This window comes from Motacilla alba, chromosome 28, assembly GCF_015832195.1.
Source record: "Motacilla alba alba isolate MOTALB_02 chromosome 28, Motacilla_alba_V1.0_pri, whole genome shotgun sequence".
Taxonomy (NCBI): Eukaryota; Metazoa; Chordata; class Aves; order Passeriformes; family Motacillidae; genus Motacilla; species Motacilla alba.
The window spans coordinates 1,183,732-1,205,456 of record NC_052043.1 but is presented as its reverse complement, the minus strand read 5'-3'; the positions used below and the strand labels follow the sequence as shown (position 1 = coordinate 1,205,456).

The following is a 21,725-nucleotide window of genomic DNA, read 5'->3' as shown; positions in this document are numbered from 1 at the left end:
GAGCAGCACAGAGTGAGCAGCAGCTCTCCCTGCCCTCTGCCTCACACATATTTTGGGCTCTGGCTCCTCTGCCTGTGCTTCCTTCTGTACCCAAGCGGGCAATGAGCTGCCTGCCAGCCGTGTGAGCTGGCCCTGTGCCTGCTGCTCAGGACCTGGGGCTGCCCAGACTTCCCTCCATCCTTCATTGCTTCACTCTCAGCTGCTCTGGACTCCCCAGCCTGGGCCAATCTGTTCCAGGCTCTTTCTGCATGAGTTGGGCTGTGTAATGGAGAGAGGGAGGGAGGCTGGGGCTTTGGAGACTCCAGGTTTGATTTTCCCTGCCCTGGGAAGCACCTGGGACAGGAGGCTGGGAGTCTGACTCCTGAGTCTGTTCTTCCCAGCAGTGGGAGGGTGAGGGGTCCAGGGACAGGGGAGGAGCTGTGCACATCTTTCCATCCTGAACAAAGGGAAGGAAATAAGTTTAGGAATGTGTCAGCAGCTCGCAGCTGACACGTTGGCAGTGCTCCTCATTTCCCAAACTGTTTAGGGCCCATCCACCTGTACAGGGTGGCAGCAGTTTGGGTTCCACGGAGCCCAGCTGGAACATTGCCGCTGACTTGAGGAACCTGTTGCTGCAGCTGAAGAGTCCCTGCAGCTCCCGTCCCCTGCCCCAGCCTTGGCTGAAGGTGTCTCTGTTCTCTCCTAGTCCCAGGAAAGCCCATCCTGTCTGTGCACCAGACAGAGGAGAACACTCTCCTGGTGAAATGGGAGCCCCCTCTGGGCGTGGAGGGCCAGGTGCTGGGCTACCGGCTGCAGTTTGGCCGCAAGGACGTGGAGCCTCTGGCCACCCTGGAGTTCTCAGCGCTGGAGGATAAGTACATCGCCGCCAGCATCCACAAGGGCGCCACGTACGTGTTCAAGCTGGCCGTGAAAAGCCGGGCCGGCTTCGGGGAGGAAGCCGTGCAGGAACTCACCACCCCCGAAGACATCCCCAAGGGTTACCCCCAGATCCTGGAGGCGAGCAACGTCACGTCCATGTCGGTGCAGTTCGGCTGGCTGCCCCCCGTGCTGGCCGAGAGGAACGGCGCCATCGTCAAATACACCGTGGCCTACCGGGAAGCCGGTTCTCCCGGGAACCTGCTGGAAAAAGACCTGCCCCCCTCCCCAGAGAACTCGTACACCCTCAACGGCCTCAAACCCAACACCGCCTATGATGTTAAAATCCGTGCTCACACCAGTAAAGGCCCCGGGCCCTACAGCCCGACCGTCCAGTATCGGACGTTCCAGCTGGACCAAGGTAGGACTCACCGGTTTCTCCTCCCTCTCTCCCCTTGTATCCGGGGCTGGTGCCGGGAGGCAAGAGAGCTGGAGAGGTCAGGCCAGGCTCAGCCAGGCTCGTGAGTAAATGCAAAGCACTCTGGTGTCACACTCAGTCCCTCCGCTCCTCTCTGCCTTGTGCCAGGTAAGTCCCTTTTACCACTTTCTTCTAAGTTAAGTCCGGACACCTTCTGTCACTGGCACCTGAAGGGGGGGGCCAGTCGCTGTACAGGTGGGAAGAGCATTTTCTTCAGCTTTTGCAAACAGCCAAAAGAAAAGAGCAAACATTAAAAAATAAAATCGAACCCTCGAGCCGTGACCTGGGATGGGTTTTTCTTCACCTGAGCATGCTCAGCCAGGCAGCACCTCGTTCCTGCAGCAGCCACCCAGGCCCAGAGTGTGGGGGCAAAGCCACGTGCCCTCCTGGGGTTAGGCATGGGGACAGGGAGCACTGGGAGATGCACCTTGGCAAAACTCAAGCACACTGGAGAGGGAGCAATCCCTTCAGTTCCTGCAGCCGCAGCCAGAGCCAGCCTGGCAGGCCCCTCTTCCAGCACTTGACATTCTTTTCCTTCTCTTTCCTGCTCTTCCTTCCCTCTGCTGCCTTTTCTTCTCCTTTCTCCCCTTCCTCCTCACTTTTTTCTCTGCAGTTTTACCCAAAAACTTCAAGGTGAAGATGGTGACAAAGACATCTGTCCTTCTGAGCTGGGAGTTCCCTGAGAATTACAACTCTCCTACCCCATACAAGGCAAGTGGAGCGCAGGAGTTTTCCCCCCGTGTGTGCCCCGGCTCTGCAGGGCTGGGTGCTCCGTGTTCCCTGCACACTGAAGGGATGGGGAGGCAGCAGCAGCACCAGCCTTGCTCAGGGAACAACCTCCTCCCCTCCCACAGATCCAGTACAACGGGCTGCACGTCGACGTGGACGGACGGACCACCAAGAAACTCATCACGCACCTGAGGCCCCGCACCTTCTACAACTTCGTGCTGATGAACCAGGGCAACAGCATGGGGGGGCTGCAGCAGAACGTGGCAGCCTGGACTGCTGTTGACATGTTGTCCAAGAAGCCAGAGGTGACCCACAAGCCTGATGCTGATGGCAACGTGGTGGTGATTCTCCCTGACGTGAAGAGCTCTGTGCCTGTCCAGTAGGTTTCTGTTTACCTGCAGGGGTGGGGTCCTCAGTTTGTGTTTTGGGGGTCAGCCCTGATGGCTGGAGACCACCACAAACCCCCGGGGCAATACCAGGAGGGTGATCCCTGCATTTCCAGCCTTCCTCACTGTTGCCTTTTGGAGGCACTTCCACAACTAACAGGGAAAGCCAAAGAAGTGTGCAGGGAGAGCACAAGGAGACATGGGGCTGTCACTGAATCCAGATCTTTCCAGGAACAGCAGCTGTGCTGAATGCAAAATAAGAGGCTTGAGCCAGTGGGGCAGTTTGGGCGAACTCACATCAGTGTGTGTGCTCCTTTCATGGCTAATTCCTTCTGTTTCTTCTTGTCATTCCCACCATTTAGAGCTTTCTACATTGTGGTGGTGCCTCTGAGGAAGTCCCGGGGGGGACAGTTCCTCAACCCCCTGGGCAGCCCTGAGGAGATGGACCTGGAGGAGGTGAGTGTGGCTCAGCTCAGGGGGAGAGAGAGCAGCTGGAGTGGGATGGGGACCTGAGGGCTGGGAGGGGGGTTTGGGGTACCTGTGCTCCTCATTCTGCAGCCAGTCTGGGAGGGCTGGTTTGGCTCTCCTTGCTGCTCCTCTGCAGGCTCTCAGGGTGTTCCTCTGCCCCCGCAGCTGGTGCAGGACATCGCCCGGCTGCGGCGCCGGAGCCTGCGGCACTCGCGGCAGCTGGACTTCCCCAAGCCCTACATCGCCGCCCGCTTCCGCTCCCTGCCCTCCCACTTCATCCTGGGGGACATGAAACACTACGACCACTTCGAGAACAGAGCCCTGGAGCCGGGGCAGAAATACGTGCTCTTCATCCTGGCCGTGCTGCAGGAGCCCGAGGCTGTAAGTGCTGCCTGCTTCCCCAGCCCTTCTGCTCCCTGGGGATGGAGCAGGGAGCTGCCACAGCCCTGCTGCCCTCCTGGAGGGGCTTTTCTTTCCAGCTGTGGCTCTAGTGCTTGGTGAGCTGCTGTGCTTGTTCCTGCATTTGTCTCTTCCACGCACCGAGGACAAGAGGAGCTGTGATTGTCCCAGCCTTTGTGGACAGACCTTGTACACGTGTGGCTCCAGACTGGAGTCCAGAATGGGGAGGAACAATGAACTCTCCCCTCAGGACAGCACAAGAGTTAGAGAGCCCTGGGTCAAACCCCTTCTTGAACAGTAATTTCCTTTAAAGGCTGTTCTTTTAACTCCTCAGAGCAATGACCCCAGACATCCTGCTCCAAGAGCGTGTCACACTCTGGGCAATGCTAAGTTCCTCTTCAAGCACAGAGGTTTCCATTTTTTTTTTATGGAAAAATACAAGTTCTCTCTACCAATTCAGCATCTCTGCTGTTTTCACTGGGGCTGTGCTTGGCGTTATGAAAACAACTATTTTAATATTTACCTGCCTCCTCCCTCACACACAATAGGAAACAGCCTAATACTTTGTTGTTTTTAAATCCCCCTATGGAATTGTAGCAGGGAGCTCTTGGAAATTAAGGGTTTTCAGAGGTTTTTTCCCCCAATAAATATTTACTTGTGTATTTGATATTAAAGGATTAGGCTGACACGCTCCTGAATGGGTTTCTCAATCGGATTACTGCAGCTTGAGGTAATTTCTGCTTTAGAACAAGGTGCTGCAGACTCACTCCCAGTGGCCTGGATCCACAGCAGCTCCTGAGCGTGGAGCAGCATTCCAGCCTGCTCAGAGCTGATGGAGTTCAAGGACCCAGAGCTCCTGTCCCCGGCTGCTCTCCCAAAGCAGGCCACGCCAGTTCTCTGTGCTGTTGAGATTCTGGAGTTCCTGTGTAGGATGGGAATTCATCCTTTGTCAGGACTTTAAAGGGTTTGAATGTGCCTCTGATCCCTCTCAAGAACCCAGCTCAGTGCAGAGGCAGCAGAGGACACACACAGTGTTTTACTACTTTGTATTTATTTGTCAGGGTTGTTTTTTTTCAGTCACCAGACCAAGCGTTAATTCTTGTTTTAATCCCTTCCCTCTTGCTCTGTAATCCCCTCTGCCTGTCAAAATCCAGATGGTTACGTGAGAGCTTGGGGAAAGTGTTTGTGTGTTTGTGGCAGTGGTGAGGGCTCAGGGCTGTGCTGGAACAGAAGCAGCTGAATCTCTAAAAGCGTGAGAAGGGGTGAGACAGGCACAGGGCAGGCTACAGCCTCCCATGAGTGTGACCTTCCCCTGCTCTGTCTCACCGGAGCATTGGAAGGTACCCCTCATGTGGATGCCCAGGAACAGGGCAGTCTCTCTAGGCTGAAGAGGGCGTTTTCCCTGTCAGCATTTGGGTTGTGCTGCAGAGAGCTCACATCCTCTCCAGCAGTTCCTCCTGTGGGATACCCTGTGCTTGCCCACCCTTCAGTCCCCATCCCACCTCTGAGCTGTGCTCCGCCCTGTTCTCTGTCTTCCAGACCTATGCTGCCAGTCCCTTCTCTGACCCCATCCAGCTGGACAACCCCGACCCCCAGCCCATCATCGATGGTGAGGAGGGGCTCATCTGGGTCATCGGGCCCGTCCTGGCCGTGGTCTTCATCATCTGCATCGTCATCGCCATCCTGCTCTACAAAAAGTAAGAGCTGCTCACTGCCCACGCCTCCGATGGTTCTGAGTGTCCCCAGGGCCATGCAGGGGATTTCTGTCCTGCTCAGCTGAGGGCAAGTCCTTCCCTGAGCCCTGGAGAGAGGAGCCCTGAGGCACAAATGCTGGGATGGGAGAGTCTGCCCAGCACAGGGGGGATTAGCAGGGGTTTGCAGGGATTTGCTGCTGCAGATTCTGCCCCGTGGCCCTGCCAGGAAAGCTGTGCTTGTCCCACAGACCCTCCCTTGGGCAGTGAGTGTGTCAGGACTCAGCCTTGCTGCTCGCAGCCTCAGCCCCTTCCCCTGCTCCCTGTGGGCAGTGGGGGGATGCAGGGGAGGCACCCCTGAGCTCTGGGGCAGCAGAGACCTCCACTGCTCTCAGGCTGGTTTTCTGCTGTAGCTGGGAGACAGGAGCAGGGTGTGAGTCTTCAGGGAGAGAGAAGGGAAAACCCTTTTTCATCTCCCTTTCCCTTGGCTTTCTGAGCAGCTCATGGTGTGTGGATGAGAGCTGGGGGTCCCCTGAGCACACACAGGGCAAGGAAAGGGGACAGGAGGGGAAGCAGGGGCTGAGCAAAGGAAATGAAGGTGGCAATGGCCAGCAGAGGTGTCCTTGGCTGGGACGGCTCGTTCCCAGGGTGGGGGAGCTCTCCTAGCCCTGCTCCATCTTTGACCTCTGTGTTCCCTTTTGCACTGGAGTGTGCCCTCTGCATCCCAGCATGTGAGCTGCTCTGGGGCAGGGCTCAGGGGTCCAGGCTGGTGTCCCTGTGGCTGAGTGATCTTTGCTGGTCCCACCTCTGCTGCCAGGGTTAGAGCTGAACAAATGCTTCCCCCTAGCTCTGCAAGTCCTTTCTAACCTGAGCATTTGTCTTGTTTTCTCTCCACCTACTGTTCTCCGGGACAGCAAACCAGACAGGTAAGAGCACCAGATTTGCCATTTATTCAAGTTCTTGCTTGCTGTGTGTTAAGCAGTGTTTGCTGTGTGGGCTTGGGGCTTTGTTGGTGCAGTTCCCACTTCTAGATCTGTCCTCACAGAAACCCCATGTCAGACTAGCTGGGACCATGTTTGAACTGGGGCAGGAAAAGCAAAGCAAGCCCAGCTTTCTCCTGTTTGTCCATTCCTAAATGAAACGGCCCTTCCTCAGGTTGGGCAGCAGGGACAGTAAATGGCTCATAAAGTGCTGGGTTAATGGAGCAGAGAAGCTCTCATTTGTGTGGCAGTCAGAGGTGAAAGTGGGTTTCTGCATGTCTGGCTGCTCCACACGGGCTGTCCCTGAGCCACTGGCACGCTGCTAGCAGGATTCTCACCAGCTGAGCTGTCCTTGTCCCGTGGCAGAAGCTGCTCCTGCCCCTCAGCCCAGGGCTTCTGACAGAGGCTGTTTATGACTGCAGAAATGAGACTTTTCCCCAAGCATTTCCAAGACTGGAAGAGCTTTCACTGGAAGTAACTGATGGGTTCAGTCCATGAACTGTTAACAGCAGTTTCAGAACTGCAGCAAAAATAAACCCAAACTGCAAAGTGGTGTCATTCCAAAATGCTGCCCCATGCGGTGCTGGCAGGGCTCAGACCACTTCTTCTGGCTATTAATGACATCAAGAGACAGCTAAAAATGTCTTGAATAACCTCCTCTCTGCTAAGTGATTGCCATTGCTGCTGCAGGCAGATTATTGGAGGTTTGTGTGCACCCTGAGCAGGAGAGGTGAGGAGCAGGAGAGGTGAGGAGCTGCACAGCCCCTTGCTGGAAGGGCTGGGACCACCTTTCCCACCTTGGGCTGGGGGCCACGTTCTCTGCTCTCTGCAGAAGCTCAGCTCCCAGCAGCTCCTCACTGTTTCTCTGCAAGAAGTTATGGCATCTTTAGGTCAGCACTGGGCTTTGCTTCTAAATTCTCTTCAAAGAGAATGAGCCAGGTCAGCAAAGGCTTTTTCAGCTGCCTAAGCTAACCTAACCCATTTGGAGGGAAATATATTAGGAAGCATTTCCATGTGCAGCTCAGCTGGCGGGTTGGAGCGGGCTCTGGAGCCTGGCAAGGAGAGGTGGATCTCAGCAGGCACAGCTGTGCTGGGAGAGCATGTGTCTACACTGTTTGTTGAACCCAGATTTTTAGGGTTTTGCAGTTCAAAAAAGATTGAAAACTGCTGCTCCGACTTCCCTGTCTGCAGCAGGGCAGCTCTGAGAGCTCCTGAACAAGCCAACAGCAATAGCAGAGCTTGATATCCAAGGTCATGGCCAGGAGATTCTGTACTTTTCCAAACGATTCTGCTGGCTCTGGTTCTCTCGGGCTGGAAATGGCTTGGCCAGAGCTGGAACATTTTTTGCTCTGCAGAGTTCAGTGGAGGCTGTTCTGAGCAGGGAGGGTGAGGTATGAGTTCACAGCACCTCAGCTGCTCTTGGCTGCCAGTCTGTGCTGCTCCTGGGAGAAGTGGGGCACTTCCAGGCTTACCTGAAAGCTGCTGAGGGGCTCCCAGACCACTGTCAACCCTTAAAATGTAACACTGGCAAGCCTTCCAAACCTCATCCCTTTTCTGATGTGTTTTATGCCCTTACACCCTTGGCTGCACATTAGATTTTCTGTGGGAGCTTTGCTCGTGTCTGAACATGAGTAGCTGAGAAGTAGCTGTGACCACAAGGCCCAGAAGCTAAGCTGCTTTTTCTTTCTGGTCTCTTTTGTTTCTTTTTTTGGCTTTGTTGTGAAGCAAACGGAAAGATTCAGAGCCACGGACCAAGTGCCTCCTGAACAACGCTGAGATTGCCCCCCACCACCCCAAGGACCCCGTGGAAATGAGGAGAATCAACTTCCAGACCCCAGGTAACCTGACCAGCCTGTCCTGCTGGGAAGGCAGGAGGGGGCACCTGGCCCTTCCCTGAGCCCTTCCTGCCTGCCTGCAGCTGCTGGGGCACTGCCTGGAGAGCCAGTGCTGCCCCTGGGCAAGGCAAGGAGCCAGCCCCAGCCTTGTCTGTGCTCACTGGGGATGCTGAAAGCACATTTACTGGCATCCTCAAGGACCTTGCACAGGCTGTGCCCAGTGCTGGCAAGGCAGAAGAAGGGTTTTCCTGGATTTCCAGAGAAATTGGTGCTGAGCTCCCAGCACCGTGGCTGTGCCAGACACACCAGAGCGCCGGTGCTGCCCTGTGCCCCAGCTGGGAGCTCCTGGGTGGGGAGATGGAGTGTGCAGGGCTGCCCAGCACGCAGTGCTCCAGCCACACCTGGAACTGGTACTTTCTGGTGCCGAGCCAGTCCTGCTGGAGCCAGGCCTGGCCCTGGGCTGTGCAAGGGGAAAGGAGCTGGTTGCTTGTGCAGGCGAGGCAGTGTCTCCTCGCTTGGTGCAGATGCTGTGATGGAATCCCAGACTGGTTTGGGTTGGGAGCACCTTAAAGGCCACTCAGTTCCACCCCCTGCCATGGGCAGGGCACCTTCCACTACCCCAGGCTGCTCCAAGCTCTGTCCAGCCTGGCCTTGGGCACTGCCAGGGCTGGGCCAGCCTGTCTCACAGGGCAGAGGCTCTGTGCACCTCCCTCCTGCACACACGTGTCCCCATGTCCATGCATGTCCCAGCTGCCTGCATGGCACCTCTGCAGCACCACTGACACCTCCTCACACAGAGGGACACGTGGCCATGCTGCCCCAGTGCCTGTCCACGCCTCTGCCTCCAAGTTCCTGGTGCTCGAGGATTTGGAAGGGAATGGATTGTGCTTTTTGGGGGCTGGCTGTTGTTTTCAGTTTGTTTGTATTGTTTTTTGCTGTTTGTGCTCGTTAGTAATGTTTCTGTAGCTCCTGTTTCCCTTTCCCATCCCAGTCCTGTCCTTAGCATTGTCCAGTTTCCTTAGGGTGGGGCTGGCAGCAGGGACAGAGAGCAGGGGAAGCACAAAGGCAGTGCTGGGCTGAGGGGCTCTCACCACAATGAGTTAGGAAGCACTTGTTGGGATCAGCCCAGGCTCAGGAGCAGTGCTCAGCTGAGGGATGGCAGTCCAGCACAGGTAGGCCCCTAAATCAGCTCTTGGTGCTGCTCTAGCAGGAGAGTCGGGAGGTGTTGGAGATCTGAGTGCTCCCAGCTGCAGCTCAGCAGATGTTTGGGGTTTTTTTGCCCATTTCTGGGTGCTTCCTTTGGAAGCATTCTGTGGGTGCTCCAGGTGGAGGGAGGTGGGAGACCCAAGAGAAGGAGCTGCACTCCCTCAGATGAAAAGACTGTGCTGAGATAAAAAGTTGTGGCCTTCCAGCTTGGTCTTGGTGCCAAATGGAAGTGCTGGTTCATGTGTTTCCCTGAGTGAGGGTTTCTCTGTGTGCCACAGGACAGCAGAGTCAGCTGAGGGTGCTTCCATCAGGTAATGGGATTGATGGGGTCAGTCTTCTGTTACCCCACTGCTTTGGACATGCTGTACCTCTGAATTCTGGCTCTGGGAGATTTGTAAAGGGTAGCTGAGACATCAAGACCTGCATTAAAGGCTCTGCAGATCCCAAAAGACACTGCCCGTGTCCAGTCTGGCTTTAGGAGATGCTTTCCTTACCAAGTCTGTCTGGCCAGAGTTGACCTACCTGGTGTTACTCTGCTCTATCATTTGTTAAGCACTAAAAGGTTTTAAAGGATTTGGGGGGGTTGGTCACCTGCCTCCCACAGAATTTTGGAAACGTTGGGTGAAAATGGAAATGGATGGGGAAATGAGGTTGGAGAGGTTGTGGTGCAGTTTGCAGGGGAAGAGTCCACCAGTGCTCTCTGAGGTAAAGGCATTTAAATTCAATCTGTTGTGCTTCAGAAGGGGCCTGTAGGCTCTTCTCCAGACAGGTGACCCCGGGTACAATCTCCATTGTGTCCCCAGCAGTGAAACAGAGGAGGGGCATGGGAGTGGGAATGTGCAGCTCAGAGAGGGGGAAACACAGCACATCTTAGATATCCTGTCCTAATCAGCACCAAAAATACCTTTCTTTTCCTCTTTAGATTTATGTTGGTTTTTGTTTGGTTTTTTTTCTATTAGCATGAAATTTTTACAAAAGTGTATCTTTTATTTATTTATTTTTTACTGTTTTCTGCAGATTCTGGTCTGAGCAGCCCTCTCAGTGACCCTGAGTTTGACTTGGAAAGTTAGTTCCTGTGTGTTTTTGTTCCTGTTGGTTTCATTTTTCCCCCCATTATTATTTTCCTCTTCTATCACTTTCCTTTCCAATTCTTGTTCCGTTCCTATTTTTTGATTTTCTGCCGAATTCTCCGTGTTCCTGCGGTGTTTGCCCATCTCATCCCTCTTCTGTGCCATCTGTGTGTCTGAACTGTGCTTCCAGTTTTACAGTTTCCCCTTAGAGCCCTTTGGAGGGCCCGGGGGCAGCTCGGAGAGCAGCAGGGTTCCCATGCCCCCTCGCTGTCCCAGGAGGATCCGGGGCTGCCTTCCCCCCGTGGAAGATGTTCCATCGCTGGTGCTTGGCTCAGTGTCCTCAGTGTCCCCTGTTCTCGTGCACTGGTGTCCCTGGGGGGGTTGTGCTTTGGTGTTTGCAGTGCAGGGGAAGAGAAACTGGAGCTGCAGCTGCTGATCCCCCTGTGAGAGAGCCAGGCAGGCACCTTCTCATCCCGAGGGGGAAAGGGCCGTTCATTTCCCAGCCGTGGCAGGAGCCTGCTCCTTGGCACCGAGCTGTTCCAGGAGCACACAGACCAGAGACCACCCCAGTTCCACAGGAGTGCCTCCAGCCACGGTGGCTTTGCAGGATAAATGGGCTCTGGCCACGGAGCAGATGTTAGGGTGACGTTTCTGACTTGGCTGGTGCACAGAGAATCGAGTCTTTTGTGATAAGATTAGAGAGATTCGAGTGATTGAAATGTTAGATGAGAGTGGCTCGGAAAGATTTCATCCCATTAGGAGCCAAGATCCCAGCCTTGCCTGGGTGGTGTGGGCTTGGGTTTTTTTTAATACTGGGCAGGGAAGGATGTGAGGTTTCAGCTGACAAACGTGAAGAGCCACAGATGCTGCTTGTGCTCGGAGATGCAAGGGCTGGGAAATTTCCCTGAGTAGTTACAGCCAAATACTGGTCTCTTTGGTATGGAATATGTCACAATTGTCCCCTCAAATTGTAACAGAGGGGTTGTGGGTATTTTACTGGCTGAACTCAGCCCTTCACACCCCAGATGAGTTCCTGAATTCAAGGAGAGAAGAGCCAAGGCAGTGGCACTCCTGCCTCGTTCCGTGGCAAACTCCTGGATCCTATTGCAAACCCTGTGCGCTTGGCATTTTGACCAGGGAAGTGTTTATTGCTGCAGAGGTTCTTTTATTCCAAAGAGCCCTAGAAAACATCCCCATGAGGAGTTTCTGTCCTTAACAGCAGCAGAACAAGGCGAGTTGCCATGTGCTCCCAGCCAGGCTCTGTGCAGGGAGGGTTGGAGGGGAGGCAGGATGACCCCAGCGAAGGGCAGAGCTGCTGGTCCCACTCTGGGTTTTTCCTGGAGCTTTTGTGAAGGAAATCTGTGACATTCCTTCAAGGGGAAGGTGAGCCCTCATTCCAGATTGGCACTGTGGGCCTTTCCCATGCAGCCTACTGGCTCAGAGGCTGTTGCTCATGTTATTCCAGGACTTCTGAGCCAAAGAGGAACTGGGGTTTTTCTTGCTCGTTCTCACTGGGGTTTCAGATTGTTTATTTTCTCCTTTTAACATACATGTCCATCGAGTGTTGGTGGTGTTGAACTGGTTTGGTCTGATCTGGAACATCTCAGCCAGGGTGGCCTCCCCATCCCACACTAAGAGAGGACCAGCTCCTCCCACCACCCCAGTGTGCATCTGGTGCTGGGGTGGATGGCAGCCCCCCTCCATCCAGGTGGAGAAATAACCCTCCCTCCTCCAGGTGTGATGGGACAGGACAACAAGAGACTAAATGGGAGTTTTTCCTCCCTGAGCCTCGAGAGGTTTCCTGCCCTGATCCCAGCAGGCTGGAATGGAGCCAGCACAGCCCCCAGGATAGTTCAGGGTTATTTTTGTGAGCTTTTTTGGTGTATTTCCCGTCTTCATCTATTTTCAGCCCTATCTCCTTGTGCTGAAAATAGATGTGTGGTGAGCTTAGGAGAAACCTGTCCAGGTTTGGCTGACTCATCCCATGCCCAGGCCTGGGGGAAGCAGCACCTCTCCCAAATCACTGTAAAACTGAGGATGTCATGCTTGCTTTGCCATCTCTGTGCTGAGTTTTCAGAGTATCTGACCATGCTGCTGCCACGCCGCTGCTTTGTCACCCACCAACACCCACGGGGCTCGAAATTCTCCCTGGCTTCCATCTCTTCTCCACTCCTGTCCTTCTCATCGGGGGCACTGCCCAGGGCTTCTCAGAATGCTGCTCTCCAGGCCTCTGGGGAGGCTGGCAGACAGCATGGGAAGCCTTTGGAAAAACATGATCCGATGCAGATGAGCAAAGCACGGAGCGCTTTTCCTGCTGGGTTTGCAGCAGAGCCCTTGAGGGACTGTGGCCAGGGGAGGGTCTCTGCCCTTCCCAGGGCTCCAGCTGCCCCTTTCAGAGCAGGACGTGCAAATCCCAGGCTGAGAGCTGAGTCAGCCGTGGCCGCTCACCGCGGCGGTGGCTGTGACACATGTCCCAGCTGGACCAGTCCGACCCAGTGGCACCTCCCAGTATGGCTCCTGGCAGCTCTGGCTGCCTCAACCAGCACACCAGAGTGCTGGGGGGATTGCAGGGGCAGCAGCTGAACCAGCTCAGGGCCATCAGGCCCAGTCCCCCTGCCTGAGGAGGGTCTCCTGCCTGTCCATCCCAGAAGGTGACAGTGTTCCCAGCAGAGCCTGGACGGGGCTGGTACAGCCCAGCCGTGACAGTGGGAGGGAGGGCTGTGCTGCAGAAGGAGCATCTCCCACCAGCCAGGATGGGAAGAGGAGCCTGTTGGGTGCCTCCAGGCCTGGCTGCACTCTGGGAATAGTGGAGGTCAGAGCTCAGTGCCCACCAGCAGACCGAGAACTTCCAGAGCCAATGCTGTGCAAAAAACAACCCAGAGAATCCCTGAGGTTGGAGAAGACCTTAAAGCTCATCAAGACCAGTTCCTGAAAAGCCTCCCCTGCTTCCCCCCATCTGCACATTGCCATCTCCTGCCCACATCTCCATGGTTGGCTGGATCCTGCCCTTGCCTCCCTTTCTGTTGGAGCTGGTTCCTGATCCTGGCGGGTGCTGTGCCATTTGCTGCGTGGGTTCCTCTGGCAGCGTTTGCTCATTCCAAGTCCACTTTGGAATCGCTAACACGCATCTGCTCTTCGGATTTTCCTTTTTGTTTTGCTTTGATTTCCACATTGAAAACGGGGCCATCACGGGAACACTCTCATTTTACTGTTTTGGTTTTTTTTTAATTTCCTTGATTTTTATTTTTTACTTCCAAGGACACAATTTCGAGCCCTGAATTCTTCTCTTCTAACCTCCCTACTTTCATTGCAGATCTTACATTGTAATTTATTTTCTTTTCTTGTTCCTTCTTTCTTATAAAATGCGCAACGGTTGTGATTTTTAGTCATTATTAAATGAGATCCTTTCCTGCTGTCTTGTCTTTTAGGTATGCTCAGCCACCCACCCATCCCCGTTTCCGAGCTGGCTGAACACACAGAGCATCTCAAAGCTAATGATAACCTGAAATTATCCCAAGAGTATGAGGTATGAGCAAGAGTGAGTGCTGTGCATGGGTTTGCAGAGCCAGGAATTAGGGGATGCAGACAGGCCTTCATCCAAATGAACAGCTTCGTTTTAAAGACCCGGTTAGCTGGAATTTAAAAGCTATTTATGTATTGAAAGTTGAGTACTTGCTGAGAGCTTGCTGGGTTCAATTCTAGTTGATAAAAGAAAAAGGTTGGTCCATGAGCTGCTCCTGTTGGGTCAGCAGAGGCTGAGCTCCCTCAGAGGAGGGGTGCAGTCCTGGAAGGTGGCTGCTGGATGGGATGGGAGCTGTCCTTGGGGTACCCACGGCTTGCTGCTGGACACAGGAGTCCAAGTGAAGGACTGTGACACCCAGTTCTTACAGCTGAGCTCGGGTGAGATGAGCAGGGAGTGCTCCACAGCTGATGCCATCAGCAGCCATGGAGCTAAAGATGGGAAAACAGCATGTTTGTGCTTCCTTGTCATGCCTGAGGGGTTTGTGCACATTTTCCCTATCCTGGTAGTGATAGGGAAAATGTAATGACCAATCCCAGATTGGTCTGGGTTGGAAGCACCTTAAAGCCCATCCAGTGCCACCCCTGCCATCAGCAGGGACCTTCCACAGGCCCAGGGTGCCCCAAGGCCTTGGACACTGCCAGGGATCCAGGGGCAGCCACAGCTACTCTGGGCCTTCCCCCACCTCACAGGCAGGAATTTCTTCCTAATATCCAACCTAAAACCTCTGTCAGTTTAAAGCCCCTTGTCCTATCATTCCGTGCCCGTGTAAAAAGCCTCTCTCTGCTCCTGGTTTTGCTGTTGAAAGACATCGAATGCCCTGGCATTTTTAGCCTAATGGTGGTTCTGGACTGCCTGTGTCTGCTTGCAGGCAGGAGCGAGGGGATGTTTGCCAAACAAAGGGATGCTTTCTCCCTGCCCCGACTCCCTGCTCACCGGGCACCCCGAGCAGGGGTCACGCCTTGGAGATGGCACATTTTGCTCTGCCCGGGTCTCTCCTCCCACGCTGGGTCTGGGGGGGCAGCAGCAGCTCGTTCTGTGCTCCAGCCAGATTCCAGAGGCTGATCTGCATAATGCCACATCCCGAGTGCCCTGGCTGTGAGCCAGCCCAGCCTCCTCCGGAGGGAGAGCCAGAGCTGAACAAACATCGCTAATGAAGTGAAGGCGAGGCATGATTAGAGGGCTGGAGAGCAAACAGACACATTACAATAGTATAAATACCCATTAGTTAGGAATTCTCCACAGCCAGAGCGCTGGAGCTCGGAGCTCTTTCTGTGCATGGTTTTGTACCAGCTGTGCCCGGGGAGCTCCGGGGTGGGCACAGCCAGGGAGGGCAGAGCAAGGGGTGGATCTGGGACCCTGTCCCCAAAGGGTGGCAGTCAGAGGGAGAGCAAGCAGCAGCAAACACAGCTCAGCACGTTCCTGCCAAGCCTCCAATTGAGGCAAACCCCAAGGGCTCTGCAAAATGATGAAGGAATTAAGCCCTTGTTTTATTTAATTCTCTGGCTGAGGATTTAGAGGTAAACGTAATTAACCTAATTTCCATATCTGGGACAGCTGGACTTTAGAGAGGGAAAAAAAAAACCCGACCACCAAACCTGGCATAAATCACTAGGACAGGCAGAGGGGATTTTTCTCTCCAGTGCATTTCATTGTTTGTTCCTTCATCCCTTCTAGGAAAAATCCATGTTGATTGAGTGTCCTAGGGCCGGGGTCCTTACCCCTGTTTTGTGCTGGGGGATGCACTCTTGTCCCTTCCAGGTTCCCGTGAGGCTTCCTCCCCATTTGCACTGGGAAACCTTTGGTGCTGAGCCCAGAGGGGGAATAATCTCAGATATTCCACCTGGGGCCAAGGGAGATGGGACCAAGGGGCTGGGGCTCTCCCACAGCAAAGCTGGGTTCTTGCAAACGGTGATGGCTGTGCTCCTCAGCGAGACCTGCAGAGCCACGTGGAACAAGAGCTCAGAACTGCCTTTGCTGCTTTTCTCCTCGCTGACTCTCCCGTTTCCTTTCCAATCCCTCCAGTCCATCGACCCTGGCCAGCAGTTCACCTGGGAGCACTCCAACCTGGAAGTGAACAAGCCCAAGAACCGCTACGCCAACGTGATCGCCTACGACCACTCCCGGGTCATCCTGCTGCCCATCGAAGGTATGGAGCACCCCCTCCTGCATGGACTTCCTGCAGGGAGCTCACTGCACACACTCTTTGCTCATCTCTGTTTATGTTCTTCTCTTAACGTCTCCCTGGGAGTTTGGCAAGCAGGAGATACCTCTGTGAACCAGGCATTTGTTAAATTCTGGTGACTGGCATATTCCCCTGGAGCTGCAATCCCTCATATCAAGGGCTGGTTTATCAAGAAACTGCCTTCCCTTTGCTTGGAGATGCCTGTTGGATACATCTCTGACTGACAGGAAGAATTCAGAGCACATAGTGCTTTAGAGGGAGCAGGGCAGGGCGGCTGGGAACGCAGAGCGGGGCTGCTCAGGGAGGAGTGGGAAGCAAGCCCAGGGCTGATTGTACAAATGTGAGGGGCAGCAGCAGCAGAGATGTGGCCACTGAGTTGTACAGGCACAAAGATCACTTGGTATGCAGTCCCTGCTGCAGCCCTGGCCCCTAAAAGGCTCGGGATAAGAAGGGGTTAGTGCGAGCCCGGCGGGTCATAAATTGTTTCCTGAGCTGCTTATGTGAGCGATGGTGCAGTCAGAAAATTTACATTAAATTTCACAACTCGTGGCTCTTGACAGAGCTGCTCCAGTGCACGCCAGGATAAGAGGGGCTTGAGATGGAGTTGAGCAGGGCACCTGCTTGGGCTGCAGCCACCGAGATAATGCTGGAGTTTCATGGGCTCAGGATGTGGCTGTGCCGGGTGGATAAAGCATTCAAGGCCAGTCTTGCATTGCCAAGAGCTGATCATCAGAGCAGAGAGGATGTGGGATGTCCTGGTAACTGCCTGGTGAATGGAGAGGTTAATTCCAAAGCCTTTGAGGCCAGGGAATTGCTAAAATAATCTCCCCGTGCCACGGTAGCTCCGAGGGGCACGGGGAAGGGGGAGAGCTGAGGCAGCAGCAGAGCACGGTGATTTGCCAAAAAACTGCACAAATCTGGATTGCTCTGGTCTGCTATTAGAGGGCTTTAAATGTTTCTCCTTGTGAAGCTGACTGTGTTCTGCCTTGGTTTAATTCCGAGATTAATATTGTATGAGCCAAGGAAAGCAGAGGCTTTAAAAAGTTGCTTTGTCATTCAAGGGAGGGGAGAGGAGCACAAGCAAGGGAGTGAAGGACACTTGGGCTGGTCTTGGATCTGGGGCTGGATGCAGGCAGCATTTCCAGCTCTGCCCAGGGCTCTGTGAGGGACCAACAGTGCAAGGATGATGGGCCAAGGTTGAATTTTCAAGCATGTGAGAGGTTCTGACATGTCTTGGCTGGTGTGCTCTTTCCTACCGGGCTCTATTTTATGCTCAGGGCTGGAAGATGAAAGGAGCTGGAGGAATTCGTTTTGTTGCTTTTTCTTTGTTTTAAATCTGGATTTGTCAAGGGTGCAGACTGTCACTGCCTGCTTGGTCAGGAAGAAGCAGTGGCTTTAATTCTGTGCCTTGTCTGAAGCTGGGCCTGTCACACAGTGAAACCTTGCAGGAGCTCACGGCACCATTTCAAATGACAGAGTGGACCCCAGGGGGCTGGAGAGGAGATTAATTCTGGAAGCTCAGCCTTAAACACGCTCCTGCCGTGGCAGCCACCTTCTCTCCCTCCTGAAATTTCAGACTGGGAGGGAGCAAGGGTAGGGAACCCTCCAGAAATGTAATCAAAAGCCATTTCCCAGCAGCTGAAGTTCCCTTGAGGACGAGCAGGCAGCTCTGGGCTCGGCAGCAGCAGCAGCCCCGATTGCTGCAGCCCAATCCCCACTGGTGCTGCTCCCCAGCCTTGGCTCCCCCAGAGACAGGAGTGAAGGGCTCTGCACCGAGTTAATCATGGGTTTGCAGATCCTGCCAGCCTTGCCAGGCACTCGCTGTGCTCGGGAGCAGCCAAACCAGCCCGAGCGTGGCTGCTCCGTGCCAGGCGCCGGCTCTGGAGCTGAACCTGGGCAGCACCGCCTGCCAGGGCCTTTTAACTTCAGAGCAGCTTTCTGCTGCCATGTCCCAATCAACCTCTTCACTCTGGCAGGGCCTCCTGCTCATCCCAAACCCTCAAGCAGGGACCCAGGCAAGCAGCTGGAACTCAATAGCCTGTAACTCATGCGAGCAGGAAAAAAAACTGCTCTTAAAAATGACAGCGGGCAATTTACAGCAAGTCAAAGCCTGTAATTTCAAAGCCTTCATTGGCTCAATCAAGCCTGGCTTTATTTTTTACACTGTCCAGCTGTAGCTCAATGCCTGAGATTAGACCACACAGTCATTGTCCAGGTGCATTTGCTGCCTGGGCTTGGGGCAGGCTGGGACAAAGACTCGGGTTTGTCCTATGGACACTGATGCAGCAGGAGCCCTGCTCCAGGACTTTGCTCCTGTTAAGCACATGAGTAAAAACACCACGGTTTCAAGACCTGATATTTGGTCTCTTTAATACCTTTTGCAAGGAGTTACTGTCTGTCTGCAATGCAGGAGCTTGAGCTGGGAAAGCCTTGCCAGGAGCCTGGGTCATCCTGACCCACCAAGCCACAAAACCTCTGGTGTTTCTGCAGGGAGCTTCTGTCTAACAGCACCCCTGTAAAAAAAATCTCGTGCTTCCAGCTGTGTGAGGTCCTGTGCAGTTCCCTGATTTTTGCTGATCTGACACAGGAATTGTGGGCAGTGATTACATCAATGCCAACTACATCGACGGGTACCGGAAGCAGAACGCCTACATTGCCACCCAGGGGCCCCTGCCTGAGACCTTTGGGGACTTCTGGAGGATGGTGTGGGAGCAGCGCTCAGCCACCATTGTCATGATGACTAAGCTGGAGGAGAAATCACGGGTGAGAGCATGAGAGGGATGACTGGTTAGTCATAATCCAGGGGGATTGGAGGGGAGAGTCGGGGGAACAGCAAATCCCTTTGATGTGCAGCCAGGGGGGGATTTCTGCCTGCTCTGCCAGCACCCTGAAAGTTCAGCGATTCATTGCTTTAAAAAAAACAAACCATTCACCCTGGAAAGCTGCAGCCTCCTTGGCAACTCCAGGAGAAGAGGCTGCTGGATCCCACTGCATGTCTGTCTTGGAGTTAATCATGTGGCAAGTTTCACATTCAGTTGTCTTGTTTAACAAGCCCCAGTACATTCCCTCTAATCTTCAGGATCATTCCAGTCTGGTGTCTGTGGGATTGATGTAGCATCAAAGTCTGTGCATAAGCAAAGTCAGTCAGAGCTTTTCCTGATGGGTTTCTCTCTGTTCTGGTGCTGTGCAAAGGCACTTCTTGCACCTCCCCTTGCCTTTGCACCGGGGCCCAGCTTCCCACCGGGGCAGTTTGGGAATGAGCGTCCCCCCAGTGAAGGGTCTGTCCCAGCACTGAGCCATCCCTCCTGCCTTGCAGATCAAGTGTGACCAGTACTGGCCAGGCCGAGGCACAGACACCTACGGGATGATCCAGGTGACCTTGCTGGACACCATTGAGCTGGCCACGTTCTGCGTCCGCACCTTCTCCCTGCACAAGGTGAGCTGGCTCCTGCTGCTGTTTTCCCTGGGATGGGCTGGAACATTCCTGGTGAACTGCAGGAACACTCCAGGATTTCTCTTAAGGGAAAAACTCAGAACAGTGGGTGGGAAGGGGTCACATAACCTGAACTATTTACACCTGCAGGCCCCAGTTACCAAGGGGTCTCAGGCTGCAACTTTCCAAAAGATCAATAAATCTCTGATGTGACCACTTTGGCTCATAGCAGTTCCAAATCTTCATTCCCACCCCCAGGAGCTCTGGATTTCCCTCCTAACATTCCCTCTGCATGGCAGGGGTGGCACAGGATGAGCTTTAATGTCCCCTTCACCACAAACCATCCTGTGACTTGACTTTAATAGAATTAAAATAAGCAATAAGCATTACAGGCATTATTAATGAGCAGGGTCCTTCTGAAGCACCTCCTGCCCTTCCCTGTATGCAGTGGGGGAACAGAGGCAGGGCTGTGGCACACAGTGCCCACCCAGCACAGGCAGTTTGGGGTGCTGCTGTCCCCTGAGCCCTGTCCTGTGCTGCAGAACGGCTCCAGCGAGAAGCGCGAGGTGCGGCAGTTCCAGTTCACGGCGTGGCCCGACCACGGCGTGCCCGAGTACCCCACGCCCTTCCTGGCCTTCCTCAGACGGGTCAAAACCTGCAACCCCCCGGACGCTGGGCCCATCGTGGTGCACTGCAGGTACAGCTCACCTCCCCTGGCACGGGGCCACTGTGAGGGAGGTGCTTCGGGAGGGTGTGGATTTACCAGGGGACAGCTCTTGGCCGGAGCTCTTGGCAGCGTCTGAGAAGGAAACCTGGGGATTCCAGTGGCCACAGCATTTCCTGAGATGATGAGGGATGTAACTTGGGCCAAGTCACCTGGATCGAGTGCTCCAGGCTAGGCTGGACAGGGCTTGGAGTAACCTGCTCTAGTGGAAGGTGTCCCTGCCCATGGCACGGGGTGGGACTGGATGAGCTTTAGGGTCCCTTTGGAACCAAACCATTCTGGGATTTTATGATCTTGTTAGGCAATGGGAAGTGCCTGGTGCTGTTCCAGTGTCTGGTTCTGTGTGATGGGGCTGTCTCTGGTCACAGTGAGAAAGGAGGAGGATCAGGTGTGACCTTGGAGGGTGTTGGAGGTGTTTGGGAGGCAGAGCTGCCTCAGCTGCCCCAGGCAGAGCTGACAGTGATTGACAGAGGGTTTCTGAGTGCTGCAGCCTTCCTGATAATGCCAGGCTGAAGGCAGGTAACATTCCCTAATTCAATTTACAACCCAGTGAGGAATGCTTGAAGCCTCAATGCAGATAAATCCCTGTGTTCCTCAGGAGGGTGTGGGGGAGCCTCCGGGTTCCTGGGCACTGGGGGAAGATCTGAATTGTGCAGGCTGGTGGGGAAGCTAATCCTGCCTCTGCTGGAGGATGCCATTTAAACAGTCTTTGTGAGTGGGCAACTTATCACTACCCTTGCAGATGGCAATTATTGTGCACCTCAGAAAATGAATAAAGAGCTGTCAGCTCACAACCAGCTCCCAGATCAGCTGCTAAGTTCTTGCCAAAGCTCCAGTCACCTGCTTGGTTCAGGTGTTAGGCAGTCTAATTAACAGGGATCAAGGGGGCTCGAGGAAAAAAGGGACAGCACCGGAATGGTAAAAGGAAACCCTTTATTAGCAGTGGCACAAGAGAGCACAGAGCCCTGCTGAGGCACAAATGCCATTACACACAGGTCTGATGTTACCTGATGCACAAAAACATCGAGGGAGAGAGGTGACGCGTGTTGCTCGTTACAACATCAGTGGCTTTTCAGCTGCAGAGATCTGAGACATTAAACGGGCTCTTTCTGATCCTACCAGCCCCTTGTTGGGGCCTTGAGCTGCTACAGCTGTGCCTGGCCCGGGGTGTCACGGTGGAGGGGGGACAGGACAGGGCAGTGTGGAGGGGGGACAGGACGGAGCAGTGTGGAGGGGGGACAGGACGGAGCAGTGTGGAGGGGGGATGGAGCAGTGTGGAGGGGAGATGGAGCAGTGTGGAGGGGAGATGGAGCAGTGTGGAGGGCAGCAGGCACCTGCCCAGTGGAAGGCCAGCCCGTCAGCTCCCTGTCCCCTGTCCCCAGCGCGGGCGTGGGACGCACCGGCTGCTTCATCGTCATCGACGCCATGCTGGAGAGAATCAAGCACGAGAAGACCGTGGACATCTACGGGCACGTCACCCTCATGAGGTCCCAGCGCAACTACATGGTGCAGACAGAGGACCAGTACAGCTTCATCCACGATGCCTTGCTCGAGGCCGTGGCCTGCGGCAACACCGAGGTCCCGGCTCGGAACCTCTACAGCTACATCCAGAAGCTGGCCCAGATCGAGGCCAGGGAGCACGTCACGGGCATGGAGCTGGAGTTCAAGGTAAGCCTGGCATGGCGTGGCAGGGCCTGCCCAGGGTTTGGTGGTCACAGGGAGCCTTCATCAGGCTGCTGGGACTTTGCTGCTTCCATGTGGGAGGT

At 54.5% G+C, this 21,725-nt stretch overlaps 1 protein-coding gene across 16 annotated transcripts in view; it reads left to right on the top strand.

The window, feature by feature from the left end:
• The window catches only part of PTPRS (protein tyrosine phosphatase receptor type S), a 150,812-nt gene that overhangs the window by 122,066 nt on the left and 7,021 nt on the right, over positions 1-21,725 (top strand). For 9 of the 16 annotated variants that reach the window (XM_038163556.1, XM_038163554.1, XM_038163553.1 and 6 more), the window contains 15 exons: positions 686-1,276; positions 1,947-2,044; positions 2,188-2,441; positions 2,811-2,904; positions 3,082-3,297; positions 4,855-5,012; positions 5,921-5,932; positions 7,712-7,824; positions 10,045-10,092; positions 13,526-13,623; positions 15,643-15,766; positions 18,390-18,565; positions 19,119-19,238; positions 19,778-19,932; positions 21,342-21,627. In XM_038163556.1, the coding sequence (XP_038019484.1) occupies positions 686-1,276; positions 1,947-2,044; positions 2,188-2,441; positions 2,811-2,904; positions 3,082-3,297; positions 4,855-5,012; positions 5,921-5,932; positions 7,712-7,824; positions 10,045-10,092; positions 13,526-13,623; positions 15,643-15,766; positions 18,390-18,565; positions 19,119-19,238; positions 19,778-19,932; positions 21,342-21,627 (2,543 nt within the window). The remainder of the gene's footprint in view (positions 1-685; positions 1,277-1,946; positions 2,045-2,187; positions 2,442-2,810; positions 2,905-3,081; positions 3,298-4,854; positions 5,013-5,920; positions 5,933-7,711; positions 7,825-10,044; positions 10,093-13,525; positions 13,624-15,642; positions 15,767-18,389; positions 18,566-19,118; positions 19,239-19,777; positions 19,933-21,341; positions 21,628-21,725) is intronic. The other 7 variants (XM_038163564.1, XM_038163566.1, XM_038163565.1 and 4 more) reach the window with 3 other exon arrangements.